At 37.5% G+C, this 25,716-nt stretch overlaps 1 protein-coding gene across 1 annotated transcript in view; it reads left to right on the top strand.

Annotated features, from left to right (window-relative positions):
* The window catches only part of BCKDHB (branched chain keto acid dehydrogenase E1 subunit beta), a 133,492-nt gene that overhangs the window by 11,559 nt on the left and 96,217 nt on the right, over window positions 1-25,716 (top strand). The window contains exons 4-6 of the mRNA XM_064447743.1: window positions 15,264-15,397; window positions 16,079-16,234; window positions 20,332-20,440. Coding sequence (XP_064303813.1) covers window positions 15,264-15,397; window positions 16,079-16,234; window positions 20,332-20,440 — 399 coding nt within the window. The remainder of the gene's footprint in view (window positions 1-15,263; window positions 15,398-16,078; window positions 16,235-20,331; window positions 20,441-25,716) is intronic.

Below are 25,716 nucleotides of genomic sequence, written 5' to 3'. Positions count from 1 at the left end.
AGGTGAAAAAGTGAAAAATCGCTTTCTCCTCATGACGAACTTGCAGAGGGTCGCAGCAACTTCAAGAGCTAGCAGGTTAAGTGCAATCACATTTTATCAATGCTTGAACAAAAGGAGGATGTTGGGAAGAGAAAATATGTTTCTGGAGTTGTGTGAGGCAAGAAAGGAGCATTAGACCAGTGCCTGTAAGATGGAACTTTTTGTGAACGGTGAATTTGTGTAGGAGAGAGATAGTTATTGGACAGGAAAGAGGTTCTATTTAGAGGAATGAGAGCTTGCTTGTAGAGAGTGCTCTCACTGATTAGAATAAAAATGGAAGTATTGGTGATCACTGACCTCTAGAGAATAAGGTAATTCCAATGTGATTGCCTGAGAACAGGTAGCTAGTGGAATTCTGAAACAAAAATGTGAAACACCTTCACATATAAATAAACTCAGCATTAAGCAAGTTAATGGTGAATTATAGAAATGATAGACACTTGCTAAAGCTTTTACAGTTCCAGAAGTTGCATGAGGCAAAGGGTGCTGGAGGATTTTAAAAGTTCAAAGATGACTTCTGTGATACTGTGATATTTTTGGAAGAAGTCTTTAAAGACATTAGAAAGGTGTCTAGTAGTATCATCAGTATTCTGCAAAGCCAGCTATGAGTTGGGTATGGATGCAGTGAATCCATGTGTTGGTACCCAACAAAAATAGATTTTTAATATGAAATTGGAAAAAACCATGGTCCTTAGTAAAGGAAGTTTTAGTCTAAATATTGTGTGTAGGATACATCTTGGCAAATGCACCATTTGAAAGCTGGATCTGATATAAGCAAGAAGTTCAGGTTTCCTCCACGTTCCATATTAATTCTAGCACGTAATTTGTGCTGCCTATACAAGTGTGTTTAAGACTATGAACATAGAATCATAGAACCACGGAATCATTTAGATTGGAAAAGACCTTTAAGATCATAGAGTCCAACTGTTAACCTACCACTGCGAAGGCCACCACTAAACCATGTCCCTAAGCACCACATCTACACATCTTTTAAATACCTCCAGGGATAGTGACTCAACCAGTTGCCTGTTCCAATGCTTGACGACCCTTTTGGTGAAGAAATTTTAACTAATATCCTGTCTAAACCTGCCCCGGCACAACCTGATGCCATTTCCTCTTGTCCTATTGCTTGTTACTTGGGAGAAGAGACCAACACCCACCTCACAACAGCCCCCTTTCAGGTAGTTAGAGAGAGCGATAAGGTCTCCCCTAAGCTTCCTTTTCTCCAGGCTAAACAACCCCAGTTCCCTCAGCTGCTCCTCAGAAGGCTTGTGCTCTAGACCCTTCACCAGCTTTGTTACTCTTTGTCCATGCTCCAGCACATCAATATCTTTCTTGTAGTGAGGGGCCCAAAACCGAGCACAGGATTCAAGTTGCAGTTTCCACCAGTGCCGAATACAGGGCGACGATCACTTCCCTACTCCTGCTGGCCACACTATTTCTGATACAAGCCAGGATGCTGTTGGCCGCCTTGGCCACCTGGGCACACTGCTGGCTCATGTTCAGCTGGCTGTTATCCAAGACCCCGAGATCCTTTTCCACTGGGCAGCTTTCCAGCCACTCTTCCCCAGGCCTGTAGTGTTGAGTGGGGTTATTGTGACCCAAGTGCAGGACTCGGTGCTTGGCCTTGATGAAGCTCATAGAATTGATCTTGGCCCATCGATCCAGCCTGTCCAGATCCCTCTGCAGAGCCTTCCTACCCTTGAGTAGATCAACACTCCTGCCCAGCTTGGTGTCAGTTGCAAACTTAGCGAGGGTGCACTCAGCCTTCTGTCACACAGCAGTCTGTATTTCTCTTTCATGGCATATCTGTTTCCCACCAAGGGAGTCTAGGTGACTGCTGAAGTTAGATTCCTAATATTTGGATGCCTGATTAGATTAATTTCTAAGTTTTTGAGCTATTGTAAATTTTTTTTTTATTGAAAGAGTAGTGTAAATGAGGTTTTTTTTTTTTACTTTTCAGTAGGGAATTCTTGAATAATGCCATTTTAGTTCACTTACAGCTATTTGGAAATGTGGGTAGAATGTGTATACTTTGAATGGGAATTTTTATTTCAAAGATTCTCTCAGTTCCTGGAGGATGCCACTGTGGTGTCTTCTACCAGAAATGAGTGTTTGCCCAGAATAGAAGAAACTTGGCCTCAGTTCTGTTCCTCAGGAGTTCTGAACTTGCTCCCGGAAGAGTTGACTGAGATATCAAAGCTGATCTCAGCGGAGATGCAGCAAAAATGGTATTTTCAGCAGTTGTTCTTTTGAAACTTTTTGGAATAAATTTCTTTTGCTCATGTGATTAGTTTGTCACTGTTTGGGATCCTCGGTGTGGTAGCAGGGTGAACAAGAATATAGGTTTTCTGCTTTCTGGATTAATGTTTTATCACTGGTTGGAGGGTCTTCGACTCATGGCTTTTATTTTTGTCTGTTCTGGTTTCTTTTAGCTGTTGTGTTTGGTCCCTGTTATTGCTCTCTTCTTTGTCAGTGCTTACAGAGGTGTACTGCCCACAGCAGCTAATGGTGCTCTTCTACAAAGTCAATTAGAACAAAATGCTTTTCGTAAGATTTTTGTGTAACTGGTAATGTATTCTGGAGTGATGTTTGCTGCCTTTATTAGCAGTGTGGTGTTGACTGTCAGTTTGTGGTATGCTTTAATGCCTAAGGCCCTTCCATTGTACTTCTAGGCAGCCAGTAATTGCTTCTTTTCTGGGTAGATGACTTGATAAAATGAATGGTAAGAACAACTATGTGTCACTCCTATATGTAGGATAAAATAAAATCAATCTCATATAATTTCTTTTCAGACAATTCTGAATTACATACATGGCTAGAGACATTCATACATGCAGACAGTAGTAAAGGAGGAATAAGCAGCTTCAGTTTTTGTCCTCATTTTTCATAGCTAAAATAGATTTCCTCGCCTGGAGTATAAATGGTACAATAAGTACGCACACATAACTTAAGATTTAATTCTTTCCTTGCCCTACTCTGTTCAAGCATATAGGCTTGTTTTGTAAATAATCCTTCCTATGTTTTATTACTTTGATGCAGCTAGAAGCGTAGATAAAATTGGTAGGATTTTTTTTTCTTTTTCTTCCAAACCATATTAAAAAAAAAAGTGTGAAATGGATGGGGAACAGATTGTAAACAGTAATTAGTGTCTGTTCAATCAGTCCAGGATATTTTGTTGCAAATTGGAAAATCACAGAAGAAAAGGAAAAATCAAGAGAAGAAATAACACTTGTATTGAATCTCATGAGGGTGGAGGGAATTGAATCAAAGATTTCCCTTGTGGAAAATTTCAAACACATCAGAAGCAAGTGACTGAACTGCATATGAAACCACAGTTATAGCAAGAAAATAACATCCTTATGTAAGGACGACCTAGCCACATTAACAATCAGCTGGATCCTTTAAAAATTATTTATCACTTGCATATTTATTTTCCTCTACTTTCTGCCTGCCTTACAGAATTAGGTCTCTGAAGCACAGGCTATGTTTTGGGACAGATCAGCTGGCAAAAGCTGTTCCTAGCCTTTAGTGATGGAGATTCCCTGGCTTCCCTGCACACGTGGTCCCAGTGCAGGATTATTCTTATGGTTTGAAGCTTTTTCTTATTGATCAGTTTTCTCTAGGCTCTAGTTGCTGCAACTGAAGGATATGAGCCATCAAAACTGGATTCATTACTCTGGGTCTTACTGAGGAAAACCTGGTTGCATACAGCTTTCTGTTGATATGTCTCATGATAATGCTAGCTTTTCTCACAGCAATAATATTTATTTCCAGTGTCTGATCCACAGTAATCCCTGCTAGTTATTCTGTAGACCTTGTGTCTAAGGTGTAAACACCTGTGTGAATTTTCAGGGAACACTTCATTCTCAGTAAATGAGTCTTTTGTTTATAGTCTAGTAAAATAATTCAGGAATTTTTGTTTATTTGGCCAGGAGAATGCTGTACCTAGCCATGCCCAAGGGACACCAGCCTTTCTAAAATTGTGGTAGTCATTCTTTGACAAAAAGTATTTACTTGACGAAATATTATTTAATGAGCCTTAATAAAAAATGGCAGCCTTACAAAAATTGCTTAACATCCTGACAGCTACTAGTAGCATGAAATAATGGGAGAGCCTTTTGAAGCTGAGTTAATTGAGGTAGAAACACTGTTTTTTTAAAAAAATCCAATAATTTGCCTCCAAAATCCCTAAGATACTTTAAAACGTTTCTATTATAAAGCTTTTTTGTTAGTGATTTCAGGAAATTGTTTATTGTGGAGACTTCACAGCATGTTCCTGGCCAGGGAGCAGAGATCTGTTGTTGGAGGTTCTGGGTCTGTTCTCATGGTGCCAAGCGTTACAGTGCAAGGGCGGGAAGTACAAGAATTTGGATGGGCTGGTTGGGGCCTGTAATGCAGGTAGTGTTTTCTGTCTCCCAGAAGCTACTAGTGGTTGGGTATTACTTCAACAGGTGGGGAGACACACTGGGGTTTTTCTGTGAATTTTTTGTATCAATAGTCTGGCCTTTTGCATGCTTTAGGAACTTAGCAACATGCTATTATAGGGAGGAGAAAAACTCAGCCTGAAGTATCATAAGAAATAAGTGTTAGGGGTTTATTGTATAAACAGACAGAAAATGTTAGCTTGATGCTTCAGAAGCAGACTGCAAGCTTGTTGAAGAAGCGCTGTGCTGCTGCTTTTATATAGGTGCTGGTCCTTCCTAATATATTGCATGTGGTAGAACATAGTAGTTCAGAATTTTTGACATGGTGGACTTAAGCTGAGGGTGGAACTTTTTATTCAGAGTTAAAAATAACTAGTTGTAGTGTATAGATTGAGTAAAAGCTATATAGCCTGGAGTTTGGTTATCCTTGTTTCTTTGTGGATGGATTTTAAGCAGATAATTCTGCAGCTTTCTTGCTTTGTTCTTCCAGAGCAGTTTGGCAAGATCTGGATTTTGTTCTGATTTATATAAATGTCTTTGAACAGTAACATCTGGAGAATGTGTTCCAGACTTGTTACACAATAGTACATTTTGTTCATTTTCATCTTAAATAGCCAATTCTTTTCTTAAGATTTACAGTTAGAAAAAATTGAGAACTTGATACAATGTAGTATGTTCTTTTACGCTGTGTCTGTAGGATATTGATATAAATCAGTCTCTGTCAGAGCTAAATAGAGTTTATTTAAGTTTTTATTTTTTTAAATTTTTATGATAGTGTGTCTGGTGTGAAAACAGTATTTCTTTGGGACTTACTAATATTTATTAAGTTTTTTTTTCTATATGGTGTAAACAACCTGTTTGAGTGAAAGGCAAGGGATATACTTTTTAATGTAGAACTTGATACTCGATATGGAGCTTAAGAAAGCTGTTCTGACACATTTTAAAGATACATTGCTGGTCAAAAAAGTATGTGCTGCTGAACTTCATAAAAATGGAATTTTCCACTTCAGAAACTACTTGCAGTGAAACATTTAAAAGTAATATTTTAGTAATATAGTGTCAAAGAGGATGAAACATGATGTATTAAAGACAGAAGTTGGAATCGATAAACATAACATTCACAGTCTGTATTAATACCAGGTCTGCAAGCACAGTTCGTATACCTTATTTTAGATGTCAGTGTTTATGCCTTTACTATTCCTTAGGTGGAATTAATGGTTCTCAATTTCCTTGGTCAGTCCTGTGATCAGTATGCTCTCTGCTTCCTCATCAAGTGGGACTAATTTAGTATGTCTGCTGGTTTTTCTGCCTCTGAGGTTGGTGATAAGAGTGTGGTAATTATCACCACCTCAGTTTAAGAAGATGCTGCAGACTTTATTACAGGGAGTAAACCACTCAGTTTTCTTGGAAGTAATTTGCTAGAAGCCTAGACGGGTGAAAAAGGTCAAGACTACCACCCCAGTTCAGTCAATTGTCTAAGCTGTTTTGCAACAGAAGCACTTTGAGGAGCAGGTTAATCTTAATTTAACTTGATTCAGAGCCATCTTGCAGTGACCAGCCTGACAGAACATGCTAGTCATTTATTATAAAAGATCTCCTTCCTTTTTGATTTGTACAAACATTAAATCCTCAAAACCTGGCAAGGAGTTTTCACACTTCTATGGAAGCACCAAGTACAGATCAATTTATTGATTTTTCTAATGCACGTGCTTTGTGTTATCAAGGGACTGGCATGGTTACAAGTGAGATTCATAAGATGTTTTTCATTACTGCAGGTTACTAGTCATTCAGCACTTTGTTCCTGAGCACTTCTTTGGTCCTGAGCAGCATTAAATCCTTGCTGTAGTGTTGAGGATAGTTGCTTCATGATTTAGGGTAGATCCAGCATGCTTTCAAATGTACTGTGAAGTATTTCTGCACTACTGATACTGAGGAGTGTGAGAGAGAGTGCCTTGTACTTGACACAGTTTTGCTTATTCCTTGGTTTGTCATCCAGGTAGTGTACCCAGCCTGTTACAGCAGAATTTTTATTAACAGGTAGTAATACCTAGCTTTGGTAGCTGTTGTGTATTTCCCTGTTGGGTCTTTTGTCGTGTCATGTAATGTTGCAGGTAGTCTGAAAATTCATGGAACTGACTGAAGCCTCTTAAATAAAGGTGATATATTATCCCTTGGTTAAACCCCACTTACGTGTTTGGTAGATGTCAGTTTTAGAGTGTACTTTTGCAAGTGTGCGTTCTGTCATCTGGTATAGCTTCGCACATCTATCTTTACAGTCAGTTATGCTTTTCTGCAAGTGTACTTCTCACACAGCAAAATTTTTTGTGGTTGAGAAAGGAATGTTATTAATCATAGCTCGAGGAACACTTGAATGCCTTGGTGCAGTTAGGCATCGTGTTTTTTTTTTCTTTAGGCTGATACAACTGGGTATATGAACCAGATGATCAGAAGGAATTCAGTGTGGAATGGGCTACCTGCATAGTCACCAGTAAAAAGAAATTCTGGCGAGCAAATATGCCACTTTGATGTCAGCTACTTGATATTTTTCTAACTGTGTGGAGCTGAATCAGTACTATTTTATCAACGTTGTGAGATGCTTCCATCAGCAGGAGAGGTACAGACATAAAAAGTTTGGGCAGTCAGCATGTAACCCTGCTTGGGGCTGCTAATGAATCACAGAATAAGGGTTGGAAGGAAAAGACCTTGAAGGTCATCTGGTCCAAACCAGCACTCGCCATCCCTGGAGGTATTTAAAAGACATGTAGATGTGGCACTTTAGGGCATGGTTTAGGAGACATGGTAGTGTTGGGTTGACTGTTAGACTTGATCCTAGAGGTCTCTTCCAACTTTAATGATTCCATGATTCTATGATTCCATTCTATGATTCAGCATAGAGCCAGTTTAGTTTGTTTGTGGTCTTGTTCAGGTGGGTGTTGGATATATCCAAGGAAGGAGCTTCTACAACCTCTCTGGGCAGCTTGTTCCAGCTTTTGGTGGGATGCTAGTTTGTCACAAATGACAGGAAATCTGAAGTGGGGGAGAGGGCCAGAAAAGCAAGTTTTCCCTATTTGCTTTAGGAAGGCAGAGCTGTTTGTTTATCAACTTTCCTGGGTCCTCCTTCATCCAGAGGGCTTATAAGCCTGACACTTGAGTAAATGCTTAATGTTATGTTCATGCTGTGAACAACTTTAAGAATTTACTAAGTTTTACTAGAAAGCAAGTTTCTTTTCCTTCCAAACCTGCAATTCAGTAATGGTGCAGATTGTAAGAATTTGTAGATAATTGAGGAGGTTGCTCCCCATCCATGGTAACATTTTCTTTGTACTTCAGCAGTTCTCCTGACTCTGATATTGTTTAGGGTCTTTGAGAGTGAGGATTAAATGAAACATGCTTTTCTCATAAGGGCATCTTGGGGGAGAGGAGGTGAAGCTGCAGTTTGGCTCTGTGGAGCTCTAGGAAAACAAATGTGCTGTCCTGAGTAAGAGAATGATGTGTTGAGAATGCTTTGAGCTAGAACTAGAACTTTTAGCTACAATTTTACCTACTGTGTCTATTCAAATGTATGAATGCATTGGAATTAGTAACTGGGGGAGACTTAAAAGGAGAACTTACCTTTCAGCTGTTTTTAATTTCTGATTTACTTGAAGTATTTTTCAGAAATGTTGGTCATGTCAGTGGAATAAATGATAAACCTGTGAGGAATTCCTGTTCTTACCAGTTACCTGTCAGAACAGGTGTCCTTTTCTTTGTGCAATACTGTGGTGATTAGTGCTTCAGAAGGATTCTTTTTTTTGCCTAAAGTGATTTTTTTTCCAGATGAAGCTTAATCAAGCCTCCTGTAAACAAGTGAAACCGAGTAAGACAGACTTACCTGTCATTTGGCCTTTAAAACTTCTGACTAGAATAAGAAGTCGGGTCCTTCATTGCAGAGTAGAGTATGACAGCAGATTTTGCAGCAGCAGAAGAGGAAGCAGCTAATTTAGTTCAGTGCATGCAAATCTCCATTCTGATCCTGTTCTCAGTTGCTCATGGATTTCTGAAGTACATTTTTTTTTTGACTAATTTATGTATCTTATTGCCATAACATGACTTTTTGGAATATTTAAGGAAAAAGTGATAGCAATCTGCTGTGGAATTAGTTGCTAATTAATAATTAATTTTAATAATTAATTTAATTAATAATTAATGCTAATTAATAAAAATTTGAATGAATGTTTTGTTCAAAGTAACTAAATGCTAAACTTCTTACGAAAGCATAGGTTGTGTATTCACAGTGATTTTTGTGTGTGTGGATATATGTATTTCTCCTGTAACAGACCCCAACTCATTGCATTTGAGTCTTTGGAGTGACTTAAATGGGGGCTGAGGCTGGCCGCTCAGCTGGGTAGTTGCCTGAGCTGTGCCAGAGGTATGGCTGAGTCCTTGAAGCCTGTTGGGGATGTCTGGGCACACACAAATGTTCTTTGCTCATTCTGTGCAACTCTTGTAGGATACAGAAGTGGGGAAGAACAAAGCTCAGTTCTGTAAATTGTGTTATTCTACACACAGTAGGTAAACTTCATCATCAGAAGTTATAAGCTACTTGCATATGAAATCCTTTTAACTGCATATAATTACTTTTCATCTGTTAGGTAGGTGAAATGATCTATTTTAACATGGGCAGCTCTGGAAAAAGCAGCTTTTTAAATGGCATGGCACATCAGTGTGCAAGGATTAAAGATTGAGAGGTAAGCCATTTCTGTGTCTGTGAAACTGAAGCCCTGCTTTGGACAAGAAGTCTTGAAGTTTTGCATATTCGGCTGAAAAGCTAATGTGTTTTTACCGGTATTCAGTATGGAGAGTGTCGTTGCACACACTTTTTTAAAGCTGACGAACTGTGACTAGGATATCAACAGAAGTGGTAGAACAAATTGATTAAAATTAATAAGAAATGACTAGAACTGTTTTTTGTTCAACCAGGAGCTCTAAAAGAGCTGAGTATGAATTTACCAAACTACGTGCTGTGATGCCTGCCCTCTTACATAGTATCAGAGAAATGGAAGATAACAAGTGTCACAAGTTGTAAAACAGAGCTTAAAAGGGATTGTGGGACCGAGAAAGTCTGAATGCTGGATAGATTGTGTTGAATTATAATAAGGAATAGAATTAGTAGACTTATGTAGATGTACGTTATGAAAAATCCTAGATATTCTAGGATTAGAACAAGTCTTTAAATGCAGGACTGATTTGAAGTCAGCCATTTCTACTTGAATTTTCTGCACAAAGTCCCAGAGAGTAACAAAGAAGCTCATCTGCTGGGACTTCCTTTTCTTTCTGATCCTCTGTTTCTCCACATGCATCCATGATGAATTTGAGGACACAATATGTTTATCTTGTTGGACTCTTCTATTTGACTTCTAATGGATGTTTCGAATGGAAGTTAGTGAGATAATGGGGACAAATAAAATGCTGCCCAGATGTATTGTTAATACTGCTTAGTACTGACATCTTTTAAGATGCCTTTTCTTACTGCAAGTGGTGTAGTACTTTAAAAACAAAAGAAAACACCCTTCTTTGACTAAATCACCAGCAGTACTCCTAAAACCACTCAGATGGTCCAACGTAGGCTCTTACAGAGTGATATGAAATTACTCAGAGCTGGAGCCTTGGGTGGTGTGTTAATATTATAGGAGATTTGCTATTGTTTGAATATCTCATTTTTGAAGTTAAGACAGGAACGTGTTTCCATTGCAGATACTGAAATCTGAAATACTTTTTTCCTGACGGCTTGGAACAAATAAAGTTGAAGCAGGCCAAAACATTAATGCACAATAATCGACTGCATATGTCTGTAAACATGTTCTGTTAGGTTGCTATGAAACTTTTTATTCTTGGAGGACGAGAAGATGACTGTAACACTTCCTTAAAGCTGTTGCCCCTTAGACAGAGGGTCCGTGGTAATTAGAATGCTTGTGGGGTACTTAACTCTTCATTTTGGAAAGCACAAAGATCAATCTTTTTATTTAAGTAAAAAGAAATCAAGGGAGGATGAAGTAACCATTTAAAAATGGCTTTTGAACAAATACTGCTTTTTCATAAAGGTTTTTCATCTTTTCAGTTTTAAGTTATTAGGCAACACTTCTAGTATATTTATTCACTTGCTTAATCTAGTCTTCCTCCTGAGTTATTGGGATGGAGAGATGAGAAGAATAATCTTTTTTCACATTACCCTGTTTGCCGTATTGCTTCCCTCACCACTTGGAAAAGGGCACCAACGTGTTCAGATGGCTGAAATGAGGGATGTTTGTAAAGCTGGGCAGGTTAATTGAAATGGACACCAGCATAACATCTTTCTTCAGAAGCTGACGCACCTGGTTTCAGGTAACATAGAGGTACTACTTTCACCTGGAGTGACAAGTCAGCTTGTAGAGTTTGCGTTAGCTAATTTTGAGCTGCGTGGCTGACGCAAATAATAGAAGAGTACATTTTAGGAAATGTTTCTTTGTTGGAACAGAAATGAAATGTGGAAAAAGAAAGTATCTCTGGGTTACTTGTCTGCTTGAGTCAGATTTCAGCTGGGTGAATGGTTTGCAAAGGGTGATGTGAATGGCTGTTTTATCAAAATAGACTTCCTTTTCACATTTTGAAAAAAATGTGGAAAAAAATGAAATAAAATAGGTAAAAATACATAGGCTTAATGACTTTAAATTTTCAGTGTTTAAATAATTTCTATTTGTTTTCATAATGATTTTCATATTGTATAAACAAAGGTAGGAGGTTAAAGCCATGCCATACAATTTTTAATGTTTTGGGAAATGAATAAATCTATTTTATCCTAATGACATTTGTATCTTTTTGTCTTAAAAGGCTAGATTTTATTAAACCCAAACAACCCAACCCTTGAAACTGTCAAAGGCTCATTTTCCCATCTAATGAATAGCAAGGTGCTTTAGGTTTTGCTTTGAAGAAGGGATCACTATTATTGTTGTACATGTAAAATCAAAACCATTCCTGAGTAATGAATCTCGCTCAGTGACCATTACGTGGCTTTCTTCACTGTTTCAAGCCATAGTACTTCAGGATTATGCCTTTAATTCTCGAAGTCCAAATTAGGTGCTTCAAGCTGGACATGTTATAACTGTCATGTTGTATTTCACATTTACTTTTATTGGTTCTCAATTTATTTCATCGTCCTCCACTGATAGCAGCATACTGCCTCTAACTTAATATCTCAATAGTATTTCAGCAGTTTTGTTAGGATGTCTTTTATATGCTGAATCATAGACGGGCAAGCTAGTGTGCTGGATCTAACATGCTTCTAAATTAATTCACCTATTACAAATTGATATTAAACAATTAAATTTGAAGTTTTTATAAGTTGAAAGCTCATTTTACAGGATTATTCAAATACATTTCAATTTTTGTGTGGTGATATTTATAGAACTAATGTATAAGGCAGTTTCAGTGTACTCGGAAAAATATGTTAATAAAGAATAGGGCTAGGTAAGCTTAGTATGATCTGACTTCTCGGTACTTCTCAATGATCTGGTTTTTTATTCTGCTCAGACATTAGCCTATGTAGGCTGTGTGGTAGTTTTAAACCAGATTTAACTGTATTTCAGTAAATCAGTATGTGTTAAAATGGAATAGAAATTACATGAAGAAAAGAAGGCCAATTGAATATTTTGATTCCAATATAATAATGCTATGAATTTCACCTTTTTTTGTTTTCTAACCCCTCAGTCTGATGTCTAATTCATGGCACCCTAGATTAAATAAAAACGAGGGAAGGAGAAGTTTGCCAACTGTTTATAGTTTTACAGATGGATACAGGTACAGGGACAACTCTTTTGATTGCATCTGAAACAGGGGCTTCCCCACCTTCACAGATGGTGGTAAGACCTGGGGCAGCTACACATTTGTGTAGGTGGCTTATATTACTCTTTCCTTGACCATGATGCCCATCACTGGAGGGAGTGAGCCAGAGGATGCTGTGTAGCTTGGGAACTGAGATTACAGCCATCCTTAAGGAATGAGAACAATTTACACAGCATACACTCTCTTTAGGTTAAAAAATAATTTTGTGTTATCCTTGCAGAAGTTCTTTCATCTTTCCATGGCATTATTTTCCTTCTCCATCCTATGTATTAGTTTACTGATATATTTATGCTGTAGAAATGGGACTAAGTAGCCTTGAAAGCAGTTTCTTATTCTGCGTGGGAGAGGCATGGTACTGGTGTGACCAGAATCTTCCCCTTTTGTCAGCTCTTAAGGGGAGAGATGATTCCTGTGTGAAGCTTTCTGAACTGATTTTTGTTAACTCTTGGCAGTAAAGCCAAGACATAATTGAGGTCTGTCAGAAGTGAGTATAACTTAATTATGAGGACAATAAAAACAAATTACATCTTCTATAAATATCTTCCCCAGTTCTGGGTTTCCCAGAGCATTCTGTCTTTCTGCTGCTTGTAATGAAAAAAGCTTTCAGGACTGGGGCTGTTTTTATGCTGTGGCGTTACCAGACACATTGGTAGCACTAGTAAAGAAAGAATAGAAATATGCAGACTAGTGGCATTACAGCAGCACACTGGTGAAATAAATGCCCAGCAAGAATAAATGGCAGCAGTATGAAGTTGCTGCCACTCTCACTTCCCATGCCATTTTTAGTCTGAACAACTTTTGAACACGGTACCTGTAGAGATTATTTTTCTTCCAGGAGGTATGAAACAAAGCACAGATGTCCCACATCTGGAAATTACTGAGATCAGCTTGCTCATATACCTTGGAAATGAGAGGGAGCAGGTTTTTGTACTTGTAAAATGTTTTCTGATCTCTAAGGTACTTTGCTGTGTTTCTGAGTTGGTCAGGGTAATATTGAGTGTGTTTGACATCCAGACAACAAGGCCCTACTCTCTTCTAAAAGCTATGCAATAATTTTGTTAATCTGGAATTCAGTTTTAATTTCTGAGCTAGCTGTGGTAACATTTTGATCTCCAGCAGCAATTGCAGGCCAAGTCATAAGAATTAAAAAACTTTCTTAGAAATGTATTTCTAAACAAGAAGCAACCCAGTGTGCATGTATCTTAAAAATACTCTAAGTCACAGGGAATTTTTGTTTCAAACAATGATTTATAAGAAATGAGTTGAAGTCATAGAAATTTGGAATGACTAATTTCAGAAAATGGTGTTTCCCTTCAAAAGGATGATCTTTAAGGTGCTTGAAAATGTTGCCTCTGTCTTGTATGCCAAATTGTGGAGTGTCCTGCACTTGCAGTAGACTTGTGTTGGCTTATGTAGCTTCACTGACAATACCAACGTTCTAGTATCATTTGGTGGCATTTTTTTTACTTGCCTTGAATGAATGGTGTCTTAGTCATGTTCCTGGTGGAGGGAAAAGAGAGGAAGACAGAGGGAGAGCCAAAAACTAATTGCTGATGTATCAAAAAAAAATTTACTAAAACCAACCAACAAAAACAATAAAAATCCAAACCAAAGTAAACCTTGAAGTATGAAACTCAAAACACCAGGTGAAGCACGTGGACAGGGTACAAGCAGTGACAGTGTTGTGCTGGGTGATGTGTGAAGAAAAAAGACATGTACTTGAAAGGTTTGTAAAACACGGCTCCCTTTAGTGTATCGTAAATACGCTTTGGGCAGTGGTTCTCTTATCAACCCTTTCTAAAACCTTTTGTTAGCTTCCCTTTCTCTAGTTTGTTAACTTGCAGCTATTGAAATTACGAGTCTCCAGAGTAACAACTTTCCTAATTATTAATTGATTAGTTTAGTCTTTTTAGTTCTTTATTTGGCGGTTATTTAGTTATTGTTTGATTTGTTTCATAGCCACTGGTGTGCATTGTGCTCACTTTTTTCCCCATCCAATTTGAAGTCTTGGCATAGTTATGCATGATGGACTCCTATAGAAACTTACTGTCTGTTTTCCAGTATTCTAAAGGGAAAATTTAATAGCATAACTAGGTTCTTCTGTTGATCTTCCAAGGGAGTACAGTATTGTTGGCAAATATTGTAAATATGTCTTACAGAGGATTGTAGTGGTGTTTCATCTTCCTTCCCCCTCCTTGTTTTTAATTTAATTAACTGAACAATTTTGTCTTCAGCCATCTGTTAGATTGATGCATATTTGGAATCTAAAATTACTTTGACACAGAAATATGTCAGGGCTAAAATGACCTTTTGCATTCCTACGGGGAAGATACAAACCCCAAAATATTTGATTTCCAGTCTTGGGCCTCCAACAGCAGGAACAGGTTTTTTTTTTTCTTTTGCCTTGGAGACAAACCAAATTCTTTAGGAAGCACAGCCTTATCTTATGAAAGAAGACAGGTAAGACTGGATAGTGCTTAAGGGGAGTGTGAGAAAGATACAGCATACTTTCATACAGATGCTGTTGTAGAACCATCTGCCTTTGAGTATGGACAGTTAGTTTTGACTGCCTGAAAAAAATCGCAGTAACAATACTTTTCTTTATTGTAAGCTTGTTTTAATACTTGTAAATATTCTTCTCCTGTAATAAGCATGGGAGTATGCATGTTAATCTATATATTCATCAAAAAAGAAAGTTACAGAAACTGTTCTTATCTTTAATTTTGTTTCTCCTTGTCTTCCACTGAGCTGTGACAAATTAAAGTATTTTTACCTGTTATTGATGTTTAGTGTTGCTATACCTAAAAAAGCCCATCTAAAGAGCCATATGCTTAATTGCAGGTAATTTGTTTGACTTGAATATTTCTGGGGCTGAGTTTTCCACTTCAAGCTGGTGTGTTAAAGGAACTGTGGTTTTTTTTGTTTTGTTTTTATAAATAGGTAAAGATAGAGTTTTCAACACCCCCTTGTGCGAACAAGGAATTGTTGGCTTTGGTATTGGAGCTGCTGTTGCAGGTGCTACAGCCATTGCGGAAATTCAGTTTGCAGATTACATTTTTCCAGCATTTGATCAGGTCAGTACTAATAAATTAGAGAGAAGTAAAAAGAAATCTTATGTTTGTTTAAATTACTCTTCTGTTATCATCAATACTTGGTTTGAATGTGTTATTTTTTCAAACATATCCACAGCTGTATTACTAATATTTATGCAGGCTTTAAGTAAACAGGAAGATACCAAGGGTGGTTTGAAGGCTGATTAAATAATGGAAATTAAAGATGTGGTTTGAGGCAAATGTCTCTGTTTTTATTTTCAGTTTTGTGGCTGTGTTTGTTTCAGCAGCCTTAAATTTTGCAGCCGTGTCTTCCCAATGCCGTCTCTCACTTCTCTGTTTCTGCAGCCAGCCATGTGTCCAAACTACAAATTTGGACTACAAATTGGTCCTACAATTTGTAGGGACAAAACTACAGATTTCAGCTGGGTTGGTTGACAGTACGGGAATGGGGAAACAACTGGGCTGTGTGGCTACCCCCGAGGCCTAGGCATGTAACTTGAACACACTAAATTATTGCCTTATTTGCCTTGGAAAATATTTTTCTTTCCACTGACTTACAGGGTTCCTTTGCTTCTAATTTCATCCTCTGAATTCCATGCATGGAGCAGATGACGTAGATACATTTCATGTATTGTAGAGGCTTAATGATGCGTAACTAAAGGTATTGGGCTGAATGTTACTTTTGTATATAAATCTTTCCAGATTGTTAATGAAGCAGCAAAATATCGTTACCGCTCCGGAGATCTCTTTAATTGTGGAAGCCTCACCATTAGAGCCCCCTGGGGCTGTGTGGGTCACGGTGCACTGTATCACTCTCAAAGTCCAGAAGCTTTTTTTGCTCACTGTCCAGGAATAAAGGTACAGTAACTCTTGTTTTATGAAGACTAATTTTTATTTGCTTGCTTGTTTTTGTTTGTTTTTTAATGAACCTGATTAACAGTGAGTCTGGATGCAAGCAGGGGAAGAAGAATGGGAGTCAAAATCCACAACACACAATCTGAATATGTTAATTAAACTCTAATAGTAGTTTTCAAGTTCTAGAACTTAAACTGTATGAAGAGTTTGAGAATATATAGCCATCATTGAATCAATCTTTAATAGACACAGCATTTTGCATTTGTGTGCTTTTTGCTCTAAAAGCATACATTTGACATTCGTTTGTGTCCAGTGTAGTACAGAAACTAAAAGCTAACACTAATAAATAGTACTTTTCTTTCTTTCTTTCTTTCTGCATCTGCCTTCTTAAGTGCATTATCAAATTGATTTATATGAATGACAGTGAGAAGCAATGGGTACAAGCTGAAACACAAGAGTTTCCATCTGAACATAAGGAAGCACTTGGAACAAGTTTCCCAGAGAGGTTGTGGAGTCTCCATCCTTGGAGAGATTCAGAAGTTGTCTGCACACAGTCCTGGGCAACCAGCTCTAGGTGGCTCTGCTTGAGCAGGGCCATTGGATCAGGTGACCTCTGGAAGTCCCTGCCAGCCTCAGCTGTTCTGCCACTCTCTGAGTGATAATTTCCGACAAGCTTTCTGCATGAGGTGGTGGCATCCCTTGAAGCTAAGATTCCTAGTGCTTGGATAACTTTCCTGGAGAATAGGGATGGGTGGGATCTAGTAATCTCAGATTGAGAGCACCATTTGCCAGCTCTCCATTTTTTTCTGAGTAAATTTTTGTCTATGGACTTGTACTTCTGGGTTAACTGGCATCCAGTCCATTGAGAAATTACTTGTACCTTGATTAATGTGGAAGACTTAAGCAAACCGAGTATTTGTATGCCGAAGACACGTTTGTTGTTCATCTATTGTTTAAACTACTGTCTATATATGATTTTGGTGTTTCAAAACTTCAGATATTACTCATTTATAGGGAGGCCATAGCCGTTTCTCTGTGCTTAAAAGTCTTCTATTATTCACATTTTATTTAATGGTATTTCAGAAATGGAATGCATTTTTGGTTTTGGGTGTGCTTTATGATCTTTGAAGTGTTCCTATTCTTAACTTGAAAATATTTCCTGATATAGACAAAAGCAATCTACAAAGTCTTTTGCCAGGTAATTGAATCAAATGGCTTCTTGAGCTTGTTTAAAAACTAGAGTAGTTTATTATCATATGGAGGCACAAGGTAACTTGTATGATTGAGATACTGATGCCAGGACTAGCTAATTTACACTGATCTTGTTGGTCAGTCTCAGATCCTAATATGCTGAACCAAGTGCTGAGATTTAGCGGTCCACTCTGGTGATTAAAACTTTCTAATTTGTAGCAACCTAGTACTGCTGTGCTTAGTCTTCTGAATAAGTTAGTAAGTCAGATTTTTATTTAATCACTCCAAGTAATTTTATTTCTTTTCTCTCATCTCTGATCTTTCTTCTTGTTTTTTTTCACTTTCACATTTCCTGGGGTAAAGTGCTAAAATAGATTACTGCCACTGACAGCTGTCATCTCAGTTAAAGGGCACTTTAAATTCTGTGGAACTGATGGACCAATGTACTAGTTTTTGATGCACAGAAAAGTATTTTAGAATCTATCTTTTGAATTTTTTATTTTTGTGAAAACAATGTTGTTTCTTTAATACTTTTTGCAAAGGTGTTCATTCATGCAGTTAATAATGTTTAAGGCTTTATCTTCAAGGTTGCAAGTTGTCTTTTGAATGAACCCAAACCTGGCCCTTAATGAATGAATCCAGAAATGCAAAGGAACTAGTGGTTCAGATGCATTTGCAAAAGTCCCATATCTATGCATATTTTCCTCCAAAATACAGGAGGAAAGGCTGTGTATTACAAGCTGGGAAGGGAAGGACTGATCTTTAGGGAGAGTGGTTTTTCAAAACTGCCTTCTTATTAAACTCAGCAGCAGGTTCCTGACTTAAGATTTTTATTTTGTGGTTTTATTAAGTGAAAGGTGAGTTTTGGAATTCCTAAGCAAAAGGGAGGTTGTACCACTTCGGCTGTTCAGCGGAAGGACTGTAATCATTAGTACTTAAGACAAGGCTGGCTGGGGTCATGAGGACATTGCTAGATGGTTGTATCTTTTGTCTACTGTTGTGAGGATGTATGTCTTAATGGATCAGAATGTCTTCCAGAATTATTGTATTGACTCTTTCCATTCCATTGTAGGACTGCTCCAGAATATTTGCTGTCATGTCTAGAAGCTTTGTTTTCATTTCCAGCCTACATGTGTTTCTGACTAACTTGTATATTTAACTTACCTGTCCTTCATTTACCTTCCATATAGTAGTACATTGTTTTCCCTTTAGTCTTTGTTTTGTTAGACTAAACAAATCAAACTACCAAAGAGATGTTAGCAATTTCTGAAGCTCTTTTGACACCTGTTTCATTCATTTTCTTTCAAAACAGTTGATATAGCGATGAAGTATTCCAGCTGAGTTTCTAGCAGTGATTTTTTGCAATAGCACTAACATTTCCTTGCTTATATTATTATGCTTTTTAATGGCTGTACTGCATAGTGTCATCCATTTGAGCAGATAATAAATTCAGATCTGAGTTTCTACTGCTGAGTTCTAAATTTATAAGAAAAATGTAGTCCTTAAATGTGTGACTTTTCAGTATGTACTGTTCAGTTTGCTTTTGCTTTTGTCAGTCATGTCCTAATTGTGAACTGGATCTTTTTGGTATCATCCTCTGTAGCGGTAGTCACTCTCAGCTTTTGAATAGTTTTCATTACCATGTTCTGACTTGACATCACAAATGAATAAAGTAAATAAAGTCTGCCCTAAAAATGATCCCTAAGGAGCTGCACTAGTAACTTCCATCAGCTGGATAATTTCCCATGTGTCTTTCACCAAACGCCTTGGTGAAACATTAACAGACTGCTTCTCCCTTATTTAGAAAAATCACTTATCAAGTTAATTTAATGTGATAGCAGATTTAGCTTGTGTTTTGACTCTTTTCTATTACTTCTATATAATTAAATGTTCTTACTCTCAAAAAATATTTTGAAGCCTTGGAAACTTCTGGAGGCAGTATGTTAACAAGTCTGTAGTTACGTGGATTTTTAAAATTTTCTTTAAGCGAGTGCTACAATTAATGTTTTCAGTCAGAGAGGGCCACTTCTAACTTCACAGCTATAAAAATGTTTGCTTGTAGCCTTCATGCTGAATGTGTCAGCTCTTTGAGATCTCTGGGATGTAAATTAGCCGGTCATTCTGATTTGAGGGAATTGAGCTGTTACATTCCATTTTCACTTAAACTGTGATAATTTGGTAATTCTATGTTCATAATACACATTCTCTTAGATCATCCAAAATTAACACTTCTGTTGGCAAATCAATTATACTTTTTCCTTCCAAGTATTCAGACTACATCTGGAGGCTATGCTTATTTTTCTCTTTGCTTGATAATAGTTTCAGGTATTTTTTGGTATTTGTTCATTTCCAAAATAAGCAAATTTCAGGGTCCCACCATAAGAAAAGGAATTATGTCTTTAAGTTAACTTTAAGTAGCTATTTCCTTTTTTAGACTTCAAAACCTACTGGGCAAAGTCTGAATACCTTCCAGACTTGCTCTGATGAATCTTTACCCAAGCAACTGAGGATCACTCAGCTGATTTCTTTTTTGTCATACATCTACATTCACTTTACTAAATTAACTTTTATATATATATATTTAATCTGACTGACTTTATTCTGTTCCTTCTACCTCAAAATGTTATTGTTAGGATGTTGGGTCTATCTTATCGCAGGGGAGTCCGTTAGTATTTAAAACACTAGAGGCTTTAGAGGGGAACTATGCAAGCCTCATCAATGAACAAAATAAAATTCAGAATTTGGAGTGTGTTAGTAACGTAGCACTGATGTTAATTCACTTTGTAAGAACTGCTCAATCTGTCCATAGGTTTATTTAAATCAAATAATTGCTGGGTTTTAAATATTAATTGAGGAAGCTTGTAGCAAAATTGCAGTTTAAAATGAACTATTTAAAAATATTTTTACAGATTGTTATTCCAAGGAGTCCTCTTCAGGCCAAAGGACTGCTGCTGTCGTGCATAGAGGACAAAAATCCATGCATATTCTTTGAACCTAAAATACTCTACAGAGCTGCAGGTAAAGATTTATATGCTGTATTTTCCAATAAAGCAACACTTCCCCCCCATAGATGTTGATAGTCACAGCTAAACCAATACCAAAGCAGACATCTTGACTTGCTTTGTCTCTAGCTATGTTCGGGGGTTGTGTTTTTAGAGGAATTGTGAAAACTGAGTAAGATCTTTAAATTTGGCTGCAAAGATAAATGAACATTTACAGTCTAATTCATTCTCAGTTAACTCTGGAAGTGGAGTAATTGGTATAGGCTTGGATTAGAAAAAAAGAAAGAGAACTAAGAGGCATTATCCTTTATCAAATTGCAATAGAAATTTGACAAAAGTTAAACTGCTTTTTCCTTGATAACTCTAGATACTAAAATGTTTCCAGATCAGTTTTTATTTTTCTGAAAGAACTGAACATCACCATCACCATTTTCCCAAAGTTCAGATTTCTTTGAAGTGCTTAATTTCTAAAAATCTTGAAAATTTGCCCCCTTGGGTTTGTCTTATGTGGAGGGAAGTGCGATTGCCATTACTTCTGAAATTTGTTTTAGTCATAGGGAACTTTTTGGTTCAAGGAAGTTTTTACAGCTATCATTATGTGTAACATATAAGAACAGAGTAATTTGAAGATGACAGTGCTTGAGTTGTAAAAATCAGCTGCTTCTTTGGACTAGAGAAACTGGACTAAGAGTAGGTAATGGATGAAAACAAATTTTGCACGTGGAGACAGGCAAAGTGATAAAATAGAACTCAAGCCATCACTTAACCATCAGCGTGTCTATGGCATATAGTTTTATAAACCAGTTATGCTTGAATCTGTCAATCTAATTTATAAGTTGACTCTGTGTGGACTGAAGTTGAGCAAGGTACAAAATGTTTGTATTTTACTTTGGTCCTTTTAACAGAACTTTTCCATCAGTCCATACATTTTGTTAGTAAATTTATCCTCTTTCTAGAGAAGAGAACCACAGAATAACAAGGGAAAGATTTAGAAGGCAGGCATAAAATCTACAAAAATATAGCAGAATAACTCAGGAGCAAATAGGATATTTACTGAGGAAACTGCTTATTTGCTTTTGTATTTTCAAAAGATACCCAGAATTCCTGTTAGCAATGTATCTTTAAAAGTGCAGCTGTTTTAGTGCAGTGTGGTGTGATGTAGCCAAAGGGTATTGCATTCCTTAAGTTCAGTGCGTTTTGAGAGCTTACTGAAATTTAGCAATGAAGACCTCTGACCCTTCATTTAGATGAAGTAGTTTGGAAAATGAACCTGAGTCTTAGAGTCCTGTTAAACAAAGAAAAAAAAAAAGTTTAAAATTCCTGGATCTTTAAAACAACCCTCTTTTTTTTTTTTGTCAGTATTTACAAGTCACAGATACAGACTGTAGGGTTAATAAAATACTTGCTTTCACAGTGGAATGAATGGCTGACATCAATGTCACACAGCTTTTGAGAATATAGGGAGGTTTTTGTGTTTGAGGAAATGGCTTGTAAAGCAATTACTGGATTGTCTAGTGAACATAAATCAGCCTTGTGATTGAAATCTTGAGTAAAGACATGCTGAAATAGTGGTTAATGTGGTTTATGTGCCGGTCAATAACCAACCACAGCATTGCTGCAAGATGATGTTGGTAGTTTCTGAAAGACTGGGATTTCTTCCTGTATTCTGATGGCCTGATTTTCAGAGACTGTAGCTATATTTTTGTCTTAAAATTTCTAAGAACAGCAGTGATCTAGGCTGAAATTTATAGTACATTTGAGTCAAAATGTGATGGGGATGATTGTGACAGGTAACTTCTTCTGTTTTGAGACAATTTTGAGTGGACTTTTTATTATTTCTGCTATATAGGGCAGAATATTTTATTATGTGGAAGGGTTTCAATGTTCCTTCTCTATTCATTGGAAACCTTTCCCTCTGGCATTGTTCATCTTCTTAACTGTTCAGCTGTCCTTTGTGGTTTGGGTCAGCTTGAACTGGAAGAAGAGTGGTGTCTGGGAGTTTCTCCTAGAAAATTAATCTCTTCTAGAGATTCTTTTGCTGCTGGCTGTGGTCAAGGTTTCTTGTAATTCCACCACAGAGATGAAGTGACCTGGTGAATTCAGAAATGGACCAAGGTTATCATGATTGTTTGTTTTGTCCAGAGTGCTATTCATACACAAGCCAGATGAACAAGAACAGGATAAATGGTGGAAAGAGGGATTTTAAAAATGGAACTGTCTTGAGTTTTGAGTAGAGCAAATTGTTATAATATCCCGTATGAGTATGTTGATTCCGGCAGGAGAAAGAGGATGGTAAAGATTCAGAAATTTGCTTACACAGTAAACTTGAACTATATATTTATTTCTTAGCATCATAGAATTGTTTAGGTTGGAAAAGACCTTTAAGATCATCAAGTCTAACTGTTCACCTTGCACTGCCAAGTTCACCACTAAACCAGTTAGTGTTCCAGAATACTACAGGGTCATCCCAAGGCTGGGAACATGCAGGCTTTCCAAAACAAGAGGACAAAATAGTATCAGATATTCTCTGTTGCTTTATTTATCTATCTTTTTTTTTTCTTTTTTGGGGGGCAGGATGGGAGGAGTTATTGATTTCTCCCAGAAACTTCCACTTTGACAGTGATACATTTTTAGGAGAAAGACAGGTTATTAATAGTATAATGTGGTATAAAACCCCACCTAAGACTTGGGACCTCATTGTTCCAGACAAAAAAAAAAAAAATTTCTTTATTTCCATGATGATGGCTAAGGCATTAAATAATGAAATTATATTGCCCCTACCATAATTTGTTTTTTGTTTTAGCTTCACGTGAATAAACATGTTTGTTGCAGAGAACTTAATGACTGATGTTACAGAGACAGTTGTCAGAGACAATAATGGGAAGTAGTATTTTCTATCTGTAAAATTAATGTAGGCATATGAGCTTCATCATTCTCCTCTAAAGGAATTTTATTTCTCCCTATGAGACCTCTAAATAGATATCCGTGATATTTTGTTCAGAACTGTTAATATATTTAAAATTTCAGATTAAAATACACTGTAGATGGGATAGTCTTTAAAACACAGGATATCTGTCCTTGTTCATGTGGGTTGAAGCTACTAATAATGCTTTGTTTAAAACAAAAAACCAAAGAAAAAATGACAAAATCCCACACCCACTGCACCGCAACCAGACAGAAGACTATACTCTCTGCGTCTCCCCCCAGGTGTTGCTGTTGTTGTTGAAATTAGATGTTGGATGCTAGTGATGGAAGGTAATATACATCCAGTTTAGGATGTATAACCTGAAGTTGCTTTTTGAGAATGTTAAGCAGGGTGCCAGGTCATTGGTGTTTTATGGAAGCTCTTGTGTAGAGTCAACCTTGTGATTTTGCATCTGATGCACACCTCCAAGGAGCTATATAGGCCCACCAATTGCTTTCAGGGTTGGTGGGGAGTTTTTCTGGTTGTTTTTTGGGTTGTGTTTTTTTTTTCCCAACCTTCCAGCATAGATTTTTTTCATAACATTAAAGACATTTGTGCTGGTTTTGGCTGGGAGAGAGTTAATTCTCTTCACTGTAGCTGGTAAAGTGCCAATGGCACATTGATGCTTTAGTTGCTGTTAAGCAGCAGCTCAGTGTTGCCAAGTAGCACCTGTAGTAGTCAGGGACCTTTCCAGCCTCCCATGCTCTGCCACGTGGGCAGGAGGCTGGGAGGGGCGGGGCCACAGCCAAGTCAGCTGACCCCAACTGGCCAATGGGATGTTCCTTCCATACCATGTGACACCACGACCAGTATATTAATGGGGGCAGTTGGTGCGTGGGTGGGGTTGGGTTGTGGCTCAGGGACTGGTGGTGTCAGGTCAGTGGGTTGTTTGTTTTGGGTTTTTCATTCCCCCCCCCCCGCCTTGGGTTTCACACCTTTCTCATTGTTTTCCTCTCCATTGCATTATTGTTGCTGATGTTTTTATTGTTATATTTTAATTATTAAACTGTTTTATCTCAACCCACGAGCTTTACCCTTCTGATTCTCCCCTCCATCCTGCTGTTGGGGGAGTGAGTGAGCAGCTGGGTAGGGCTGAGTTGCTGGCTAAACCATGACAACATTATACAAAAAAAAAAAAAGAATAATCTTTATAAGTGTTTTGAAACGTAAGTCTAGTCTCCAAGGTAAATCAGAGCTGTAGCACAAAACATTTCAGTATGACTGACACACGGATATTGTGATTTCATGCTGTTTTTTTTGAATAATGAATTTAGCTGGATGTCTTCTCAAATGAACACAGATTTTTTTTAATTCAAATATGCTTTATGCTTATTCAGACATGAGGTAAAACTCACCATGTTATATTAAATGAACATTCATTTCTATATGAATACTTGCTATCCAAACGTGCCTTTGCCCACACAAGATACAAGAATAAAATTAGGCCTTAAATCCTAACCTTGGTCATCCATGGGAGAAAGGTGGATATTGAAGTAACATTGCCTTAAGTTCACCACACTCACACTGTGATGAACTGAGGAGAAAAGGCAACTTCCAAAGTCAAGAACAGCTTTGCAAGAATGTTTTGAAAACCTTTCCCAGTTTATTCAAAAAGTAACTCACACCTTAGTCAAGAGCCCTAGTAACACCAAGAGGAGGGAGTGGACTTGAAGCTAAGATCTTAAACTTTGCCTGGGTGTCTGTTACTAGTAAGTTTTGAAAGTTACGGAAGAGAACTATCTATTTTGGTTGAATGAAATACCATTGATAAGTTTCATATTCTCCATTAGCTGTGATGTGTAAACAGTTGGAAATAGTCCCTATATACAGATATGTGTTTATGTATGTATAACATGTTACATATGTGCATATATATGTGTATATAGATATGTATGTAGGACATATATCACAAAGCAGTAGCTAGATCGGAAAAGTAGTTGTATACTTAGCATGCATAGTTGTAGCTAGTAATTGCATATTTCTTCTTCCCACTTGTGAAGCAAGTGCTGCAAGTACAGTGCTGCATCTGTGGCTAAGCCCACAGGCAAGACTGCCTCTTTCTCTTGCACAGTCACCCCCTTTACTAGAAGTTTGTTTAGCAGAGGACTTGCTGTTCCTCAGTGTGCCTGGGATCTCTGGAGTGCTCACCCTCACTCCTTGTTTACTTGCTTGGACAGTCATGGCGGTGTCACCACCAGCTTGGTTGTACGTATGTGGAGTGGGGAATGACAGTGTTTCTCCCCCTGGACAGCTTTCTTCCTTTCAAAACTCTTTGAGTGGAGGATCTTTGCCAGTCTAGCAGCCCTGCATGGTTCCCACAGGAGATA

The sequence above is a fragment of the Phalacrocorax carbo genome, chromosome 3 (assembly GCF_963921805.1).
Source record: "Phalacrocorax carbo chromosome 3, bPhaCar2.1, whole genome shotgun sequence".
Classification (NCBI taxonomy): Eukaryota; Metazoa; Chordata; class Aves; order Suliformes; family Phalacrocoracidae; genus Phalacrocorax; species Phalacrocorax carbo.
Note: the sequence above shows the minus strand (reverse complement) of the source record. Positions and strands in the feature narration are given on the sequence as shown.